General features: G+C 43.0%; 2 protein-coding genes across 14 annotated transcripts in view; both read left to right on the top strand.

The window, feature by feature from the left end:
- The window catches only part of LOC134401297 (protocadherin gamma-C5-like), a 298,584-nt gene that overhangs the window by 133,203 nt on the left and 143,036 nt on the right, over positions 1-22,345 (top strand). The window contains exon 1 of one of the 13 annotated variants that reach the window (XM_063130074.1): positions 1,245-3,745. The exons of 10 other annotated variants lie outside the window; for them this stretch is intronic. In XM_063130074.1, coding sequence (XP_062986144.1) covers positions 1,325-3,745 — 2,421 coding nt within the window. In that variant the 5' untranslated portion in view covers positions 1,245-1,324. Of the gene's footprint in view, positions 1-1,244; positions 3,746-13,236; positions 15,717-18,399; positions 20,911-22,345 lie in introns of those variants that run through there. 2 more of the 13 variants (XM_063130084.1, XM_063130077.1) reach the window with 2 other exon arrangements.
- LOC134401293 (protocadherin gamma-B1-like) lies at positions 6,144-8,760 on the top strand. Its single transcript, XM_063130059.1, has one exon. It carries the CDS (start codon positions 6,334-6,336, stop codon positions 8,740-8,742), a length of 2,409 nt encoding a protein of 802 aa, XP_062986129.1. The 5' UTR covers positions 6,144-6,333; the 3' UTR covers positions 8,743-8,760.

The following is a 22,345-nucleotide window of genomic DNA, read 5'->3' as shown; positions in this document are numbered from 1 at the left end:
AAGGCTATTGATATTTCTCTCTTGTGCATGGATGGTGTAATTTGGGCTGTATAAGTATCCTCAGAGAATGAGTTTGCTATTAAGATGCAGGATTCCACTGTAACTAGAATATGGTTTTGGAACAATTATATCTATCATGACTTTTATGAAAAGTCTGTGTGCATGTGTGTGTGTGCGTGAGAGAGAGAGAGACAGACAGACAGACAGACAGACTGACTTATGTGGGAGCTGATATTATGCCTAAATTCAAGAGAGAGCTTCTGTCATTCGCTTTTCTGAAGCTATTTCCCTTTTCACAATCCGCCTCATTGCTCCTTAGAGTAATTGACTATGGGAAAATCAACCTTTGTGAGAAGATATTTAAATCCCCAAAATCCTTACCTTGGTTACGCAATAGCAAAGGAGTCACATCTGAAAGAACAATGTGCCACACACTAAAGCAGGCCATGCTGGGAGACTTCTCAGCTACACAGAGCTTCCTTTGCAACCAAGTCTGGGACCACAGGCCTCTCCTGTCAGAACAGGAGCCCTCCGCTACCTGTTCCCCTCTCCATTTTCCCCAAGAATAGTATTTTATATTTCTAGGGAAATGGGGGAGAGAGTAACGAAGAAACGGGTGCCAGCAACAAAATCAAGCTATTTGAGTGTTCTAATTGAACATACTGTGGTTTATTAAAGTTTTATAGTAATGTATAAAAACAACTTGATTTCTTTTGGCTGTGAATAGGAGAGTCAAGACCTTTGCCAACTTATAACATTACTCTGAATAATTAGAGGGGTCACTTACGTATCAGCATGAGATCAGTGACTGAGTAAGTTTGCCTTAAAGGTTTGCATTACAAATATTTGAATTACTTGATTATACTGTGAAACATTTTTGATTATACAAAGAAATTCTTTGGAAACAAGCAGAAAACACATACAAGGAACCCATTATCCAGTCTGGAAAAGTCAGAACAAAATCAATGGGATAAGAACAATGCTAAGGGTTCTGATTCTGTTTAAAACGGAGTGAGAAAGAATCGCTTGCAGTTCTCCGTCTGAGCCTCACAGTGTCGCTGTTGGCCAGTGCGGAAGCCGGAGACAGGCCGAAGGAGATCCACTGGTGATGCTTCCTACAGAGTCGTTGCTTCATCGCTGCTGAGCAGATCGGGGACAGAGATCACCAAGACAAGGGTGAGAAGGGAAGGTACAAACTGCCGCGGCCTGAAAAAGGGTTAAGGAGACAGGTGAGCTCCTCTCCTTCCTAAGGGAGATTCCCTGCACCCTGGTGGGAATTTGAAGTGCCTTGGAAGCAGGAGGCAGCCAATTCTCATAGCGCCAGATGGAGAGAAGGGGAGAAGAGAGTGGCAGGGCACTGGCGAGGCAAGTACCGCTTCTCTTACTGTTCTCGTTCTCCTGCTGGGCTGCCTCAGAGCAGATTCGCTATTCAATCCCTGAGGAGATGGCAAAGGGTTCCATTGTGGGGAATCTGGCCAAGGATCTGGGGCTGAATGCCAGGGAACTACCAAGGCGCAATCTGCATGCTGTCTCTGTGGCTAAAATGCACCATTTCAGCATCAATGCAGAGAACGGAAACCTCTATGTGAATGACAGGATCGACAGGGAGGTAATATGTGACTCAACTCCGCAATGCTTTCTCAATTTTGAAGTAGTGATTGAAAATCCTCGTGATATTTTCCATTTAACTGCAATAATCCAGGACATTAATGACAATGCACCCCAATTTTTCCGTGACATTGTTAATTTGGAAATAATTGAATCCACTTTACCTGGCACCCGTTTTCTTCTTGGGAAAGCTGAAGATCCTGACATTGGGGTGAATTCTCTCCAGAATTATCAGCTGAGCTCCAATCAGTACTTCACATTGGAAGTTAGAGAGAGAAAAGATGGAAATAAGTATGCAGAATTGGTGTTGCAGAAACCACTTGATAGGGAAAGTGAACAGAGCCTTCACTTGATCCTTACAGCCCTGGATGGAGGTGAACCTAGAAAAACAGGGACTGCCCAGATATGGATTAATGTCACTGATGCCAATGACAACCCACCCATCTTCACTCAAAATGTCTACAAGCACAGTTTACATGAAAATACTCCTATAGGGGCCCTGGTGCTTCAGGTTGTAGCCTCTGATGAAGATATTGGCACAAATGCCAAGATCAGATATGAATTCAGCAACATACCAGTGAATGGGCAGAAGAAATTCAGCCTCAATCCAACCAGCGGCATAATTTATCTTATGGAGCAGTTGGATTATGAGGAAACAAAAGAATATACTATGACAGTAGAAGCAAAGGATGGAGGAGGATTGGTGACACATTGCAATATTGAAATAACTGTCCTTGATGAGAATGATAATGCCCCAAAAGTGATGTTAGCCTCTGTGTTCAGCCCAGTCCCTGAAGATGCTCTCTCAGGTACTGTGATTGCTTTGATCAATGTAAATGACAAAGATACTGGTGACAATGGAAAGGTTACTTGCTATTTACAGGACGATTTGCCCTTCAAGATTCTTCCCACATCCAACAATTACTACAAGCTCCTGACAGACAGTCCCTTGGACCGAGAAAAAAACCCTGAATATAATATCACCATTACAGCCATTGACAAAGGGATCCCTCCGCTTTCCACACACAAAACCATCTCCCTACAGATCTCTGATATCAATGACAATGCCCCAGCCTTTGAGAGATCCTCCTACAGCATCTATGTGCCAGAAAACAATCCTTCCGGAGCCTCCATTTTCAGTATGAAAGCCTCTGATCCAGATGTGGACCAAAACGCACGGATCACCTACTCCATCCTCAACAGCAACATTGAAGAGCTCCCCATCTCCTCCTATATCTCCATTAATTCCGAGACGGGCACACTCTACGCCCAGCGGTCCTTCGACTATGAACAATTCAGGGAGTTCCAGCTGCAAGTGAAGGCCCAAGACGCTGGCTCTCCCCCTCTCAGCAGCAATGTCACAGTGAGGGTGTTCATTCTGGATCGGAATGATAACAGCCCTCGTATCCTGTCCCCTTCACAAGAAGCCAAAGGCTCAGCCTTGTTTGAGATGGTGCCTCGTTCGGCCGAGGCGGATTATCTTGTGACAAAGGTGGTGGCCGTGGATGCTGATTCTGGACACAACGCCTGGCTCTCCTACCACCTGATCCAAGCCACGGAGCCAGCGCTCTTCACTGTCGGTTCTCACACTGGTGAGATCAGGACAGCAAGGGCCTTTGTGGAGAGAGATGCTGTGAAGCAGAGACTAGTGGTTGTGGTGAAGGATAATGGGCAGCCACCTCTCTCGGCCACCACTACTCTGAACCTGGTGTTTGCTGAGAACTTCCAGGAGGCCCTTCCCGAGATGAAAAACCAGCCGAGCAGCTCCGACTATCAGTCTGATCTCCAGTTCTATTTGGTGCTGGCCTTAGCTGTGATGTCATTCCTCTTCCTCTTGACAGTGATTCTGGCCATTATGACGAAGCTGCGACACTCAGGGAATCCCCAGTTCCTGCAGTGCTTTGGTCCCGTTCCCCATTCCAAGGCCGGTGCCGTGTTTCCACCTAATTTTGAAGATGGGACTTTGCCTTATTCCTACCAGCTTTGCCTCTCGTCAGAATCCAGGAAAAATGAGTTTTCCTTCCTGACTCCCAATGTTCAGATTACAGACAATATTCTTAGTGGAGAGAAGTCTTCTGTGCCTTTCACTGACAGGGCAGTAAACAATTTAAATTCTCAGATGGAGAATGTTGACAAGGTAAGCTTCATTTCTGAGGATTATTTGAACTGCATATTCCATAGTCCTTTACCACAAGTAATATGGAAATACTAGTTTTGATCTTGTACTCATCTTATATTCTACCTTGAAAAGTTGTATTGGTGTTTTACGTCGCCTCTGTGTTTGAAGTTGATTATAAAGTGCAGAAGCTAGGAGTTTTAGGCCTTTCCGTAAAAATGAAGTTCTATTTTAGCCAGTTCCAGTACTCATTTGACTGTGTTGTGAAACTTAACAAAGCAATCCTATGGCTATAGACACTGCTATGAGCTCAGAAGGGGAAACCCAAGATCGCCCCATTCACTGATCCCCAAGAGATGTTTCAGGATTTAATATTGTGATTCATTAATTGAAAACTGGGTGTTGCTTTGCTCATTTAATACAATCCATATAAAAAGACAAAACATTCTCCATTTATGATCTGCTGTCTTCCTTAAGGATGACACTTACGTGATGTTAAGCTTGAAGGCTTACTGTTGCATGCTCATTAGCTTGAACTGTATCATGAGATCAGCCAAGTACATCAAGAGAAGCAGGTGCAACCCCAGAAGTTTGTAGGGTCTCACTTATATACAGCACCAATTGGCGCTGAAGCATCCAGGTACCCAGTAATACACTGGCTGACAAGGTGAGGACAACATTTCCAGGGACCATTTTGGTGGAATAACAGTACAGGAAAAATGCTGAACTGTGATACATTAGGGAGAAAAATCTGTCTTGCACAGTAATTCTGAAGGCTTCCTTAAAGTAACTTTATAAATCCAAATGAAATAACATTGAAACCCAGAATCTATGGCTTCTGAGCACCACTTCACACATATTTATGCCTGTACCTAAGATGACCTACACATTCAAATACACACGGATGCAGCTAGGGCTGGATCCTGTGGCCGAAGGCCAGGGGCCCTGCGGGGCATGGGGCAACCAACCATTGAGGGGGGATCTACACTACTGCTTTAAAGTGCTTTATAACAGTTTTGAAACTGTTGGGGCCCAGGACACACTGCATATACAGGTTTCAAAACGTTTTCAAAGCGCTTTAAAGCGCTTTAAAAGCAGTAGTGTAGATCCCCCCCCCCCCAGAGAGCAGCAGGGGATGGGCGCAGGGGCAATCAGGTCCTGCATCAGCATCTAGGCTGGCAAGGTCATGCTGGGGCCCACCAACACTGACATGGCTCACCTCAGCATCCTTTCGCCTTGAACATTTTAGGGCTAGTGGGCAGCTGACTGGGCATGTACCTGGTTGTACATGCTCATTTTATTATTTCTACTTTTGAAATATATTATTCTTTTCTGTGGCAAAATGGTGCTTCTTCCGAAGTAAATGTATTTAGAATCAAGGCAACAGAAACTCCATCTCTTTCCTGTAGTCATGCTAATGCTGTGATTTATGTTTAAAATGCAAAACTGCACGGGCTCAGGTTATTTCTTTTTTGTCTATCCAGGTTGGCAAACAGGGTTTTGTTGTGTTTGCTTTTCCAAATCAGGAATGTAGAACCAGTTGTGAAGCATGGAATGACAGGGAGGGGAGAAGAGAAATGTTAACTGTGCAATACACTCCAAATGTGTATTGAAGTAATACACATAAGGTGCCCGGGGGTGGGGGGCATTACGCTTAGGGCTAAAAAGTCCTTCTCCACTGCAAATACAAATGTAAAGTTTCAATGCAGCAATAATAGGTTTTCAAATGTGTCAGTACAGAGACACACGAATTGGTCAGCTCAGTTAGTCTGCCGCTCTCTTGAAAATGTGCACACATGGACACTGCCAAATTTGCTATTGTATAATTTGTGAAATGACCCTAGCAGCATATGAAATAGACAGAATAGTGTTTCAGGTACTTGCATTTTTATTTCAAAAATTTACGATTTCTTGGGTATTCCTTAGCACTCAGGGAGAGTTTGAGGAAATTACAAGAATTTCCTGGAAAATACTGGGAGTGCAGGAAGTCTCATATTCCTTCCATCATTCATTCCATTTATCTCCACCAGAAAGCCTTAAGGAGGCACCAATAACACTTTAAGAAGATGTAGAACAGAAACATGGAAATGTAGTATTGTTTGCTTCTACTAGTACTTTTTCTAATCAAGGTTGTTTGCTGCTTCTCCTATTGACCAAAACGCAAACAAAATCTAAAAATAAGTGATTTACCACATCGCAGGACATTTGGCATACTTTGTCTCAGAATGGATTCCGTAAGGATGAAAATAGAAAGAAATCCCTTCCATGTCGTTTGATTAAAAGAGAAGACACTTCTTGCAGTTCTCCACCTGAGACTCAGAGTGCCGCTGTTGGCCAACATAGTATTCACAGACTTGTTGGGAATCCACTAAATGATGCTTCCTGCAGTGAGATTGCTCAGTCACAGACTGCGAAGAGCAGAACCCAGGGACATGCAAACACTTTTGCTGGGAAAAGAAAACTACTGCAACATTCAGAAATTCAGCAGAAACCAGTGACATTGTTCATACTCTCTAATCAAGTATTTCTGATTCTTTATGGGGATTTGATTCTTCTCTGCTTGTCTGGTCACAGAAAACAAAGATAAAGAACGTTTCTCAGGGAGTGGAATGGACAGCAGGGTCAAAGAAAGTACTGTAAGGAGGCAAGTACTTTTCCTATTGTTTTCTTTGTTTTGCCAAACTGCTTCAGAGCATATTCGATATTCAGTCCTAGAGGAAATGGAAAAGGGATCCCTTGTGGGGAATCTTGCCAAGGGTTTCAGACTTAATACAGGAGACATAGGAAATCAGAAGATGCATGTCCTTTCTCTAGGTAAAGAGCAATATTTCACAGAAGAAAATGGAAATCTATATGTAAATAACAAGATTGATAGAGAGAAATTATGTGGAGAAACTGCATTCTGTCCCATTAATTTTGAAGTGATGCTTGAAAGCCCTATGAATATCCTTCATGTAACTGTTGAGATACAAGACATTAACGATAATGCACCACATTTCATAAAAGATGATATCAAGCTAGAAGTAAGTGAATCTACCTTACCAGGAACCACATTTCTCCTTGGACAAGCTGAGGATCCTGACATCGGGATGAATGCTCTCCAGGATTACCACCTTAGCATAAACCAGTATTTTGTTCTGGAAGTTAGAGAGAGAGAAGATGGAAATAAATATCCCAAACTAGTCCTGAACAAGCATCTGGACCATGAAAGCGAAAGCAGTTTTCATTTAATCCTTATGGCTGTGGATGGAGGGAAGCCTCCCAAAACTGGGACAGCCAAAATATGGATCAGTGTCATTGATGCCAATGACAACCCACCTGTCTTTACTCAAGATGTGTATGTAGTGACCCTGAGAGAGAACATCCCAAGTGGATCTTCAGTAATACAAATGAAAGCCACAGATAGGGATGAAGGTTCAAATGGCCAGATTAGCTATGGCTTTAGCAACATCCCTGGAAGTGCTGGTCAGAAATTCTACTTGGATCCAGAAGATGGGACAATTACAGTTAGGGGAGATCTGGACTTTGAGGAAACTGAGAAATACGTGATGGCAGTAGAAGCAAGAGATGGAGGTGGATTAGTGGCTCACTGTAACGTTGAAATAAAGATATTGGATGAGAATGACAATGCCCCAGAAGTTCTTCTTGCTTCTTTATCCAGCCCAATACCTGAAGATTCTGCAACAGGAACTCTGGTAGCCCTTTTCAATGTAAACGATAGAGATTCTGGGGATCATGGGAAAGTTACTTGCCATTTAAAAGATGCTTTGCCATTCAAATTAGTATCAACCTCCAATAACTTCTATAAGCTTCTTGCGGAAGGTTCCTTGGACAGAGAACACACTGCAGAATACAATATCACTATCACAGCCACTGACAACGGGGCACCGCCTCTTTCCACAGACAAAACCATCTCAGTACAGATTTCCGATATTAATGATAACTCCCCTGCCTTTGAGAAATCCTCTTACACTGCCTACGTACCAGAGAACAATCCTTCGGGCTCCTCCATTTTCAAGGTCAAAGCCTCAGACACAGATTTGGGCCGCAATGCTCAAATCACTTACTCCATCCTCAGCAACACCATTGAGGAACTACCCCTCTCGTCTTACCTCTCCATCAACTCTGAAACGGGCATGATCTATGCTCAGCGCTCCTTTGACTATGAACAATGCAGGGAGTTTCGACTGGTAGTGAGGGCAAAAGATGGCGGCTCCCCGCCCCTCAGCAGTGACGCCTCAGTGGCAGTGTTTATCCTGGACCAGAATGACAAAAGCCCTCAAATCCTTTATCCGTCTCAAGGGGTAGAGGGATCAGCCATGTTTGAGATGGTGCCACGTTCAGCAGAGGAGGGTTATCTGGTGACGAAGGTGGTGGCCGTGGATGCTGACTCCGGACACAACGCTTGGCTCTCGTACTATCTGCTGCAAGCCACTGAGCCAGGGCTCTTCTCAATCGGGTCCCATAACGGTGAGATCAGGACATCACGGATGTTTTCGGAAAGAGATGCCATGAAGCAGAAGCTAGTAATCTTAGTAAAGGATAATGGGCAGCCACCACTCTCTGCTACCGTGAGTCTCAACCTGGTCTTTGCCGAAAACTTCCAAGAGGCACTTCCGGAATTTAACAACCAGTCCAACGGATCTGAGAATCAGTTCTACTTGGTACTTGCCTTGGCTTTGATTTCATTCTTATTCCTCTTGACGGTGACTCTTGTGATTACGATGAAGCTTCGACAGTCGGGGAATCCCAAATTCCTACAGTGTTTTGGTCCTGTCCCCCGTTCAAACAATGCTGTGATATTCCCACCGAATTATGAGGAAGGGACATTGCCATATTCCTATCAGCTCTGCTTATCATCTGAGTCCAGGATACATGAATTTACCTTTCCAACACCCAGTGTTCAAACTGCAGAAAATATTTCTGATAACAATAAATCTGATGTGCTTATGACAGCCAATGGAGGCAATATCCTGAATTCTGTGATGGATAAAGTGACTACGGTGAGTTTTGTTTAAAATGGTAAGCAATTTACAATCTATGCATCTCTTTATTGTGACTGAGTATTGTATACTAAAAATGTATAGCTGAGTGTGTAATTTAGACAATGAATATATTTTATTTCTTAGCTCCTTCTTCTGATTCACATTACCACATTCAGTGTAAGTGTAGATGGGTGGGGTGTGTGTGTGTGTTTATCTTACTGGCAGATCCCTTACAATAAAGCACTGGTATGTGCCCAAAACAATTATTATCATCTCCAACCAATCAAGTTAAACATCCAGACACAGCCTACTCTGTTCAGCTGCTTGGGTAATATCTAAGCCTTTTTGCCAAGGATTCTTCTCTTCTGCCCTGCTCTTGGAAGCCTTTGCATTTATTTACCTAAAACCCAGACGGCACCGAACTTAGCCAAACCATGTGAAATGCCCTGAGAACACAAGGCGTAGCAACCATGCAAGGAGGAGGGAGAGATCTTATTATGGAACTTAGACTTCCAGAGCTTTGGTGTTTTGCTCTATTTCATTCTATTTTAATCCTAGAATGAGGACTAAAAATACTGCTTCAAGAAATTAAGCAAAATTAGTCACATGCCAGCCACTGTTTTATTTTCAGGAGTGTAGGAGCGTCATCACACAGAGGAAAATCGCGTTTGCTTACTGTCGCTCCTCTGCCCATGTGTTTGTCCCTCATTACTTCCTCTTTTGAAAGAGGAAGTAAACAACCTGCACATGGTCCATTCAGTGGGCCGTTTTGATCACACTGCTTCTCCAACACATCGCAGGAGATTGTGCCAACTTCTGTCTCAAAAAAAAAGTCGGACTTACTGGGGTGTTTTGCTTGTTTTGTTGTGTGAATTAGGCGAGAAGGGGCGGGAGGCGTGCAGGAGGCAGATGATGTTGTGAGAGGGACCTGCAGAAATCCATGAGTGCCCAATAACGAGCGTGCAATAAAATGCTCATCTGGTGGAGCTCTAAAAAATACGTCCCAAAATCTTGCCATTTCTGAAGAGAAAGAAACATAGGACGGAACCCAGTGTTACATGAGTGGAAGGCAAGGTTGTTCTCTCTCTCCCCTGCTCCTTGAGTGCCCTTAAAAGCCTCTCCAAAGAATCAGGGGGACCTTCTCAAAAACTGTGAGTTGTGCAACGGGAGGGGAGACTCATCAAAATCAAGGATATCGCACAGGCAATGCAAGATTCCTCTACCCAATTTTGGGTGATTCCCACCTCTTACTGCAACCCCATAAGACACACCCCACAGTGTTTTGTAGCTCTCCCCAATTCATTGGAGAGGCTTTTAAGAGGCTCCATGGAGGACGGAGGATTTTTGGTGGGTACAAGAGGCTGCAGAACTGAGGGAGAGAAGGGAAAGAGCCATCGTGTGAGCTGCCTTCCGCTTACACAGAACTGGATTTCACCCATATTCTTGCCTGCTGCAGCAATCCTGAGATACAGCTTGCTCATATTTGTCCATAGGCTAAAATATCTAAAATTAACATATTGCCATTAGAAACAAAAATTTTATAAAGGAAGCAATATAACTTTAAAAATGTAGCTCACTAATTTTACTCATGTCAAGGGCCTAAAATAGCATTCAAAGCAATTGTCTTGCACTTTTGGTCCAGCAGTTCGGATATCTGCATTTTTGCAGGAAAAGTACTGAGAATGGTAAAAGCGTTGGCAATCTGGTCCAGTTTTCTGAGATTTGTAGTTCCAATACATCTGGAGAACATCAGGTTTGGGTTGACTGGTCTAGCAAGTGTTGCAAAGGCTTGTCTTTTCTAACTTTATAAGTTCAGGAAACTTCACAAGTCTGTTGCCTCCCCTTTGTTGCATTTTAGATTTTAAATTCTTCAGGGCAGCAAATTGACTTCTTGTTTATTATTCTGTAAAGTATCATTCATATTCATGGAGCTATCATAACAACAGCAACAGCTACTGAATTAAGAAAGGCTTTGGGTACTAAACGTGGTGACTACCTGACTACATGTTAAGAATTGTGGGTTAGAAAATAGAAAAATGTGTTGGAGCTATTAGAGGTATACAAATATTGTAATAGACTCCGTGGGGAAAGTGTATGTTGAAGCCTTCTTCTGGCAATACATCTCCCACCGTTTCTCCCCTTGCCATTCAGCCTGCCAGTGAGTGAGCGCACACCTCCTCTCGGGCATCCATTCAGTCAGTTCTATACACAATGTCAGTTTATGTTAAACCCACACATGGAACCATTTCCTTATGGAGAAGGGGAAGCTCTACATTCAAGTTGCTTCACATAGTGCTGTATTCCGCATTGCATTCCTGCAATTCCCATCACTGTGACAGAAACAAAAGTAAGACTCAGACGTGAGTCCACATTGATGCAATGGGACTTACTCCCTGGAAATTGTGCTCAGGTTTCCATCATTGTACGAACCACTGGCATAATGAAATTGCTCCATAATTACGCTTAAATGCTTCTTTTTTCCATTACTGCAATTGCTTGACTTTCATTACAGCAACAGGAATTATATTTCTGAATGATTGCACTTGGGCTTTTTTTAAAAAAAAAAACAATAGACAGAGAAGGAGCTTTTTCAGTCATTGCAGGAGCTCTTGTTTTTCTTGGAGCTTAATGGGCAGGAGAGCAAATGCTGCTTAAAAGTAATGCAGAAAGTGCCTCATTGGCTGTGCAACCGAGAAATGGCAGGGAATCGCCAGCCAGCCACGTCACAAACTGCCTTGCAGACCCTTCCTCTGCCAGGTGCTTCAGTAGCACTTTGCCAGTTCAGAGTGGCTCAACTGGTAATTTTTTGGGTATTTTATAGTTATCAATTGCCTTGCAAGGACTTTATTATTATTATTATTATTATTATTATTATTATTATTATTATTATTTATATAGCACCATCAATGTACATGGTGCTGTACAGAGTAAAACAGTAAATAGCAAGACCCTGCCGCATAGGCTTACATTCTAATAAAATCATAATAAAACAATAAGGAGGGGAAGAGAATGCAAACAGGCACAGGGTAGGGTAAACAGGCACTGGGTAGGGTAAAGCTAACAGTATAAAGTCAGAACAAAATCAAGTTTTAAAAGCTTTAGGAAAAAGAAAAGTTTTTAGCTGAGCTTTAAAAGCTGCGATTGAACTTGTAGTTCTCAAATGTTCTGGAAGAGTGTTCCAGGCATAAGGGGCAGCAGAAGAAAATGGACGAAGCCGAGCAAGGGAAGTAGAGACCCTTGGGCAGGCGAGAAACATGGCATCAGAGGAGCGAAGAGCACGAGCGGGGCGATAGTGTGAGATGAGAGAGAAGAGATAGGAAGGAGCTAGACAGTGAAAAGCTTTGTAGGTCAACAGGAGAAGTTTATATTGGATTCTGAAGTGAATTGGAAGCCAATGAAGAGATTTCAGAAGTGGAGTTACATGGTCAGAGCGGCGAGCCAAGAAGATGATCTTAGCAGAAGAGTGGTGAACAGAAACCAACAGACTGATGTGAGAAGAAGGAAGGCCAGTGAGAAGAAGGTTGCAGTAGTCCTGAAAGGTGACCAAGAAATGTTTTGAATGAATAAATAAATTGTAAGTCAGAAAAATCGCAACACGGAAAACACTGCAGCCATGTCATCTGGATTGCCCATAGCAACTGCATGAACAAAGGAGCTCCATGCTGAAGAAAACAGCTAGTGTGGAAGCAGCCCGGCTTACTGAATGTGCCCAGGAAAAAAATGCACCATCAAGCAACTCTGGCATGATTCTTACTGGGATGGTCAATCTCTACCAGTTCAGACCGCATATGAGGCATAACATCTTTGAATGCTCCTCCATACCTCAGCAGAGGAATGTAGAAGTCAGGGGATTTCCCATAGTGAGATTCATCAGCAGGGATGGGGTGAGGACAGGGGCAAGTTTGAAAGAAAAACTCCGCCTTCTTGATTAAGGAGGACCAATTCAAGTTGGGCAAAGCCCACTTCAGGCCTGACCCAATGCACTTAGAGCTCTCACATCGCCTGCATCTTGCCCTCTGCCTCCTCTCACCTCCTACCCCCACCCACCCATTTCCCTAAAAAAAAATCCAACCCTAATCAACAACCCCTCATTTGGAAGCACCCTTATATTAATTATTATATCAAAACTCATTAGCATAAATAAAAGTATCTCGAAAAACGTATACTAGAAATTACACATAAACAAACCAAACCAAGAGTTAACTGTCCTGGAAATAGATTTTCTTCATACTGCGTTCCTTCCTCACACACCAAAGTAAGATCACACCAGAGTTGTGTTTCTGTTTAAAACGGAGTGAGAAAGAATCGCTTGCAGTTCTCCGTCTGAGCCTCACAGTGTCGCTGTTGGCCAGTGCGGAAGCCGGAGACAGGCCGAAGGAGATCCACTGGTGATGCTTCCTACAGAGTCGTTGCTTCATCGCTGCGGAGCAGATCGGGGACAGAGATCACCAAGACAAGGGTGAGAAGGGAAGGTACAAACTGCCGCGGCCTGAAAAAGGGTTAAGGAGACAGGTGAGCTCCTCTCCTTCCTAAGGGAGATTCCCTGCACCCTGGTGGGAATTTGAAGTGCCTTGGAAGCAGGAGGCAGCCAATTCTCATAGCGCCAGATGGAGAGAAGGGGAGAAGAGAGTGGCAGGGCACTGGCGAGGCAAGTACCGCTTCTCTTACTGTTCTCGTTCTCCTGCTGGGCTGCCTCAGAGCAGATTCGCTATTCAATCCCTGAGGAGATGGCAAAGGGTTCCATTGTGGGGAATCTGGCCAAGGACCTGGGGCTGAATGCCAGGGAACTACCAAGGCGCAATCTGCATGCTGTCTCTGTGGCTAAAATGCACCATTTCAGTATCAATGCAGAGAACGGAAACCTCTATGTGAATGACAGGATCGACAGGGAGGTAATATGTGACTCAACTCCGCAATGCTTTCTCAATTTTGAAGTAGTGATTGAAAATCCTTTAAATGTTTTCCATATAAGCATAGTGATACAGGACATTAATGATAATGCACCACAGTTCCTCAGTGGCATAATCAAGCTGGAGATAATTGAATCTACTTTACCAGGCACCCGATTTCTCCTTGGGAAAGCAAATGATCCAGACATTGGGATGAATTCTCTTCAGGATTACCAGCTAAGCACCAATCATTACTTCACCTTGGATGTTAAAAAGAATCAGGGGAAAAATAAATTTGCAGATTTAGTGCTGCAGAAACCACTTGATAGGGAAAGTGAACAGAGCCTTCACTTGATCCTTACAGCCCTGGATGGGGGTGAACCTAGAAAAACAGGGACTGCCCAGATATGGATTAATGTCACTGATGCCAATGACAACCCACCCATCTTCACTCAAGAGGTGTACCAGGTCAGTTTGAAGGAAAATACTCCTGTAGGTTCCCTGGTGCTTCAGATTGTAGCCTCTGATAAGGATGAAGGATCATATGCCCAAATCAGGTATCATTTCAGCAACATACCAGTGAATGCCAACAAGAAATTTACTCTGGATCCAACCAATGGCACAATCACTCTTATGGAGCCATTGGACTTTGAGGAAACTGAAGAATATACTATGACAGTTGCAGCAAAAGATGGAGGTGGATCAGTAACACATTGCAAAGTTGAAATAACTGTCCTTGATGAGAATGATAATGCCCCAGAAGTTACATTAGCCTCTGTGTTCAGTCCAGTTCCTGAAGATTCTCAGACTGGAACCTTAATTGCTCTCATTAGTGTAAATGACAAGGATATTGGTGAAAATGGAAAGGTTACGTGCTATTTACAAGATGATTTGCCATTCAAGATTCTACCCTCATCCAACAATTACTACAAGCTCCTGACAGACAGTGCTCTGGACAGAGAAAGAGCTCCTGAATATAATATTACAGTCACAGCCATTGACAAAGGGATCCCTCCTCTTTCCACACACAAAACCATCTCCCTACAGATCTCTGATATCAATGACAATGCTCCAACCTTTGAGAGATCCTCCTACAGCATCTATGTGCCAGAAAACAATCCTTCCGGAGCCTCCATTTTCAGTATGAAAGCCTCTGATCCAGATGTGGACCAAAACGCACGGATCACCTACTCCATCCTCAACAGCAACATTGAGGAGCTCCCCATCTCCTCCTATATCTCCATTAATTCCGAGACGGGCACACTCTACGCCCAGCGGTCCTTCGACTATGAACAATTCAGGGAGTTCCAGCTGCAAGTGAAGGCCCAAGACGCTGGCTCTCCCCCTCTCAGCAGCAATGTCACAGTGAGGGTGTTCATTCTGGATCGGAATGATAACAGCCCTCGTATCCTGTCCCCTTCACAAGAAGCCAAAGGCTCAGCCTTGTTTGAGATGGTGCCTCGTTCGGCCGAGGCGGACTATCTTGTGACAAAGGTGGTGGCCGTGGATGCTGATTCTGGACACAACGCCTGGCTCTCCTACCACCTGATCCAAGCCACGGAGCCAGCGCTCTTCACTGTCGGTTCTCACACTGGTGAGATCAGGACAGCAAGGGCCTTTGTGGAGAGAGATGCTGTGAAGCAGAGACTAGTGGTTGTGGTGAAGGATAATGGGCAGCCGCCTCTCTCGGCCACCACTACTCTGAACCTGGTGTTTGCTGAGAACTTCCAGGAGGCCCTTCCCGAGATGAAAAACCAGCCGAGCAGCTCCGACTATCAGTCCGATCTCCAGTTCTATTTGGTGCTGGCCTTAGCTGTGATGTCATTCCTCTTCCTCTTGACAGTGATTCTGGCCATTATGACGAAGCTGCGACACTCAGGGAATCCCCAGTTCCTGCAGTGCTTTGGTCCCGTTCCCCATTCCAAGGCCGGTGCCGTGTTTCCACCTAATTTTGAAGATGGGACTTTGCCTTATTCCTACCAGCTTTGCCTCTCCTCAGAATCCAGGAAAAATGAGTTTTCCTTCCTGACTCCCAATGTTCAGATTGCTGAGAATAGTCTTACTGGAGAGAAATCTGGTGTTGCTTTCACAGGCAATGCAGTAAACAATGTTGACAAGGTAAATTTCCCTTTCAGGGATTATTTCATTTGCATTGCATTTTCCTTAATATTTTACTCCCAGTTAAATGGAAATATTCTTAATTGTGTAATTCGGGTTTATTCTCGCTAGTAGGTGGTATTCAGCAGAGGTAGGTATTTTCCATATGTTTTACACAGCAATTCCCATTATCCCTGCCCTTTGGCCATGCTGGTTGGGAATGATGTGAGTTGTACTCAAAAACATCTCTAGGGCACCAAGTTGTTTATTGCTGGTTTCTAGGGAAATGTGGATTGTAGATTAGCCTTTATTTTATATACGTTTTATACTTTTTGCTTGATATATAATATTACTGAAGCCAGGACTTTGAGGTGTTTAAACTCTCTCTCTCTCACACACACACCCACACACCCAAAAAAGCACCATGTAGATCTGTAGTGGCCCATTGAAGTAGTCTTGTGACTGTAGTGAAGCTAACATTATTTTGTTTTAAAGAAAATAGAGTGTGAGAGAGAATACTTTTAATTTCATTATGTTTTTATGTCTATCAAATAGATACCATCCTCTGTACTGCAATATTTGTTTCACTTTCACTTTATGAATATCATTCATATTCTAATCCTTTGCACACTTATTTACTAGTAAGACCCATTAACTCAATTGTTTACTTCTGAGTAGACATGTTCTGGATTGTGCTGCATAGTGCATACTTAGATGTCAACATATTTCTTGGAGCAAAAGGGCTTCCACAAAATATATGAGTGTTGCTGTTCTGTCTACATTACATTTTCTTCCACTACATGGATAGATTTAGCACTTATGCTGAGTAAAGTAAAGGATCGATTATCTATCTAGGTCTGTGTTATCAAGCTTGGCTAGAAAGGGCTGTCAAAGATCTTGACCTCTTCTGTTTCCTGAGAGCTTTTACATTAAAGTGCCATTCACTGAACTAGGTAACTTGCACATGCAATGCAAAGGCTTTATCACTAAGCAGACACTGAGTTGAATGATGCCACTGCCTTATGCAGCTAAAATGTTGTTATAATCAATTTAGTAATATGTTGGTGTGTCTTAGATATTATCAAGAAATTCAGAAAAAGTATATAAATATTCTAGTATATTCAGTTTTTTCAGGATATTCAAGATTTTGATCATCCACATAGTATGCACTTTTCATAAAAATGTAGATTGACAAGGTAGCAATATATGATGTCTTGACAAGTATTGTTTTAATACTCCCCTACATTGGCCCCATTCAGAAGACACCTTAAGCCACAGCTTTAACCAAGGTGAATAAAGCAAAAAGCCTTATTCATCGTGATTAAAGCCATGGTTTAAGATGTCTTCTGAACACAGTCTGGCTTTCTAGCTTAACCACCATGGTTAAAGCCATGGTTTAAGGTGTCTTCTGAATGGGTCCATTATCTAGCACTCCACTGTTTAGCTTTCTGACCTTTGTTTATTCAGCTAATAAAGTTAATATATATAATATAATACATTAAGGAGGAATATCTGTTTTATACTGTAATTCCCAAAGTTTTCACAAAGTGTCCTGTTGGCACACTTCGAGAAAGGTAGCTGGTGAAAAGGGGGGGAGTACAAAAGAGAGATGAATATACATTTCTATCTGCACAGTCTATGTCTACATAGATCCACAAATGTAGTTTCAAAGTACTAAAACAGGTTTGCAAATGTGTTATTACGCAGTTACACTCATCAGTCAGCTGAGTTTGGCTGGAAATATCTGCAAAGTTTATACACATTAGCAAAGCCTAATTTGATACCCTACAACATCTGAAATTAATCTAGTATATAAAAGGGCAAACTAATTTTGAGACTCTTAGGCTTATACTTAAAAACAGTAACCTTTCTTAAGTATTTTAAATGTATTGTTATTCTAGACCCATTGAGAGAAGAGTGAGAAAGTTATACAAATGACCTGCCAAAAGTTGTAAGTGCTGGAAATATCTCATTCAGTCATCCAAACAATCAGTTTATATCCTTTTTATATCATTAGCCAGTGTGGTGTAGTGGCTAAAGTGTCGGACTGGGAGTCGGGAGATCCAGGTTCTAGTCCCCACTCAGCCATGGAAACCTACTGGGTGACTTTGGGCCAGTCACAGGCTCTCAGCCCAACCCACCTCACAGGGTGGTTGTTGTTGTGAGGATAAAATGGAGAGGAGAAGTATTATGTACGCTGCCTTGGGTTCCTGGGAGGAAAAAAGGTGGGATATAAATGCAATAATAAATAAAATTAATTTAAAAGCCTTGAGGACCAAGAATTCCACAGTAATAAGGCATAGAAGAAGAAAAATGAAATTATTATTTCCATTTTCTATTCTTTCTAATGAAGGTATAGCTTTAACCCTTGACAAAACACACAAACAAAATTATAATGATATATTATTTACCAAACCACAGAAGATTTAACATGCTGTTTCTCAAACATCAGCAGCAACAACGTCAACAAACAAACAAACAAACAAAAACCCAGCAAACCTTCCATGTTGTATGTTTAAGACACTTCTTGTAGTTCTCCATCTGAGACTCAGAGTGCCGCTGTTGTCCAACATAGTATTCACAGACTTCCTGGGAATCCACTAAATGATGCTTCCCGCAGTGTGATGGCTCAGTCACAGACAGCAGATCTGAGAAAGAGCAGAGCATGGGGACACGCAAACACTTTTTTTTGCTGAGAAACTGCAACATATACAAATTCAGCAGAAAACAATGATTAATATGTGATCATCTGAATACACAAAACAAGGATAAAGCATATTTTTCAGCAAGTGCAATGGAAGGCAAGAACAAAGACAACACCAGTTCAGTAAGAAGGCAAGTACCTCTCCTCTTATTACTGTCTATGTTCTGCCAGGTTTCTTCGGAACACATTCAGTATTCAATCCCTGAGGAAATGGAAAAGGGTTCAGTTGTGGGAAATCTTTTCAAAGATTTGAGGCTGAATGATGAAGAAAAAGATAATCACAATCTGCATATCCTTTCTTTGGGTAAAAAGCAACATTTCACTATTAGTGCAGAAAATGGGAATCTATATGTAAATGACAGGATTGACAGGGAGGAATTGTGTGGGAGGAAAGCATTCTGCCCCATCAGTTTTGAAGTGATGCTTGAAAGCCCTATAAGTATTCTTCATGTAACTGTTGAGATACAGGACATTAATGATAATGCACCACATTTCATAAAAGATGATATCAAGCTAGAAATAAGTGAATCTTCCTTACTGGGAACCACATTTCCCCTTGTACAAGCTGAGGATCCTGACATCGGGATGAACGCTCTCCAGGATTACCACATTAGCATAAACCAGTATTTTGTTCTGGAAGTTAGAGAGAGAGAAGATGGAAATAAATACGTGGAATTACTATTGAACAAACATCTGGATCGCGAAAGTGAAAGCAGTTTCCATTTAATCCTTACAGCATTGGATGGAGGGAAGCCTCCCAAAACTGGGACAGCCAAAATATGGATTAGTGTCATTGATGCCAATGACAACCCACCTGTCTTTACTCAAGACAAATATGTAGTGAACCTGAGAGAGAACACCCCAAGTGGATCTGCAGTAATACAAGTGAAAGCCACAGATAAAGATGAAGGTTCTTATGGCCAGATTAGCTATGGCTTTAGCAACATCCCTGGAAGTGCTGGTCAGAAATTCTACTTGGATCCAGAAGATGGGACAATTACAGTTAGGGGAGACCTGGACTTCGAGGAAACTGAGAAATACGTGATGGCAGTAGAAGCAAGAGATGGAGGTGGATTAGTGGCTCACTGTAACATTGAAATAAAGATATTGGATGAGAATGACAATGCCCCAGAAGTTCTTCTTGCCTCTTTATCCAGCCCAATACCTGAAGATTCTGCAACAGGAACTCTGATAGCCCTGTTCAATGTAAACGATAGAGATTCTGGGGATCATGGGAAAGTTACTTGCCATTTAAAAGATGCTTTGCCATTCAAAATAGTATCAACCTCCAATAACTTCTATAAGCTTCTTACGGAAGGTTCCTTGGACAGAGAACACACTGCAGAATACAATATCACTGTCACAGCCACTGACAATGGGGCACCGCCTCTTTCCACAGACAAAACCATCTCAGTACAGATTTCCGATATTAATGATAACTCCCCTGCCTTTGAGAAATCCTCTTACACTGCCTATGTGCCAGAGAACAATCCTTCGGGCTCCTCCATTTTCAAGGTCAAAGCCTTAGACACAGATTTGGGCCGCAATGCTCAAATCACTTACTCCATCCTCAGCAGCACCATTGAGGAACTACCCCTCTCGTCTTACCTCTCCATCAACTCTGAAACGGGCACGATCTATGCTCAGCGCTCCTTTGACTATGAACAATGCAGGGAGTTTCGACTGGTAGTGAGGGCACAGGATGGCGGCTCCCCACCCCTCAGCAGTGACGCCTCAGTGGCAGTGTTTATCCTGGACCAGAATGACAAAAGCCCTCAAATCCTTTATCCATCTCAAGGGGTAGAGGGATCAGCCATGTTTGAGATGGTGCCGCGCTCAGCAGAGGAGGGTTATCTGGTGACGAAGGTGGTGGCCGTGGATGCTGACTCCGGACACAACGCTTGGCTCTCGTACTATCTGCTGCAAGCCACTGAGCCAGGGCTCTTCTCAATCGGGTCCCATAACGGTGAGATCAGGACATCACGGATGTTTTCGGAAAGAGATGCCATGAAGCAGAAGCTAGTAATCTTAGTAAAGGATAATGGGCAGCCACCACTCTCTGCCACCGTGAGTCTCAACCTGGTCTTTGCCGAAAACTTCCAAGAGGCCCTTCCGGAAATGAACAACCAATTCAGTGGCTCAGAGAATCCGTCTGATCTCCAGTTCTACTTGGTACTTGCCTTGGCTTTGATTTCATTCTTATTCCTCTTGACGGTGACTCTTGTGATTACGATGAAGCTTCGACAGTCGGGGAATCCCAAATTCCTACAGTGTTTTGGTCCTGTCCCCCGTTCAAACAATGCTGTGATATTCCCACCGAATTATGAGGAAGGGACATTGCCATATTCCTATCAGCTCTGCTTATCATCTGAGTCCAGGATACATGAATTTACCTTTCCAACACCCAGTGTTCAAACTGCAGAAAATATTTCTGATAACAATAAATCTGATGTGCTTATGACAGCCAATGGAGGCAATATCCTGAATTCTGTGATGGATAAAGTGACTACGGTGAGTTTTGTTTAAAATGGTAAGCAATTTACAATCTATGTATCTCTTTATTGTGACTGAATATTGTATACTAAAAATATATAGCTGAGTGTGTAATTTAGACAATGAATATATTTTATTTCTTAGCTCCTTCTTCTGATTCACATTACCACATTCAGTGTAAGTGTAGATGGGTGGGGTGTGTGTGTGTGTTTATCTTACTGGCAGATCCCTTACAATAAAGCACTGGTATGTGCCCAAAACAATTATTATCATCTCCAACCAATCAAGTTAAACATCCAGACACAGCCTACTCTGTTCAGCTGCTTGGGTAATATCTAAGCCTTTTTGCCAAGGATTCTTCTCTTCTGCCCTGCTCTTGGAAGCCTTTGCATTTATTTACCTAAAACCCAGACGGCACCAAACTTAGCCAAACCTTGTGAAATGCCCTGAGAACACAAGGCGTAGCAACCATGCAAGGAGGAGGGAGAGATCTTATTATGGAACTTAGACTTCCAGAGCTTTGGTGTTTTGCTCTATTTCATTCTATTTTAATCCTAGAATGAGGACTAAAAATACTGCTTCAAGAAATTAAGCAAAATTAGTCACATGCCAGCCACTGTTTTATTTTCAGGAGTGTAGGAGCGTCATCACACAGAGGAAAATCGCGTTTGCTTACTGTCGCTCCTCTGCCCATGTGTTTGTCCCTCATTACTTCCTCCTTTGAAAGAGGAAGTAAACAACCTGCACATGGTCCATTCAGTGGGCCGTTTTGATCACACTGCTTCTCCAACACATCGCAGGAGATTGTGCCAACTTCTGTCTCAAAAAAAAAGTCGGACTTACTGGGGTGTTTTGCTTGTTTTGTTGTGTGAATTAGGCGAGAAGGGGTGGGAGGCGTGCAGGAGGCAGATGATGTTGTGAGAGGGACCTGCAGAAATCCATGAGTGCCCAATAACGAGCGTGCAATAAAACGCTCATCTGGTGGAGCTCTAAAAAATATGTCCCAAAATCTTGCCATTTCTGAAGAGAAAGAAACATAGGACGGAACCCAGTGTTACATGAGTGGAAGGCAAGGTTGTTCTCTCTCTCCCCTGCTCCTTGAGTGCCCTTAAAAGCCTCTCCAAAGAATCAGGGGGACCTTCTCAAAAACTGTGAGTTGTGCAACGGGAGGGGAGACTCATCAAAATCAAGGATATCGCACAGGCAATGCAAGATTCCTCTACCCAATTTTGGGTGATTCCCACCTCTTACTGCAACCCCATAAGACACACCCCACAGTGTTTTGTAGCTCTCCCCAATTCATTGGAGAGGCTTTTAAGAGGCTCCATGGAGGACGGAGGATTTTTGGTGGGTACAAGAGGCTGCAGAACTGAGGGAGAGAAGGGAAAGAGCCATCGTGTGAGCTGCCTTCCGCTTACACAGAACTGGATTTCACCCATATTCTTGCCTGCTG

This window comes from Elgaria multicarinata, chromosome 7 (genome assembly GCF_023053635.1).
Source record: "Elgaria multicarinata webbii isolate HBS135686 ecotype San Diego chromosome 7, rElgMul1.1.pri, whole genome shotgun sequence".
Classification (NCBI taxonomy): Eukaryota; Metazoa; Chordata; class Lepidosauria; order Squamata; family Anguidae; genus Elgaria; species Elgaria multicarinata.
The sequence above is the reverse complement of the archived record's forward strand: the minus strand, read 5'-3'. Positions and strand labels throughout refer to the sequence as shown.

Excerpts from the sequence above, each read along its gene's own strand:
- LOC134401293 (XM_063130059.1), top strand. The coding sequence starts at position 6,334 with ATGGACAGCAGGGTCAAAGAAAGTACTGTAAGGAGGCAAGTACTTTTC.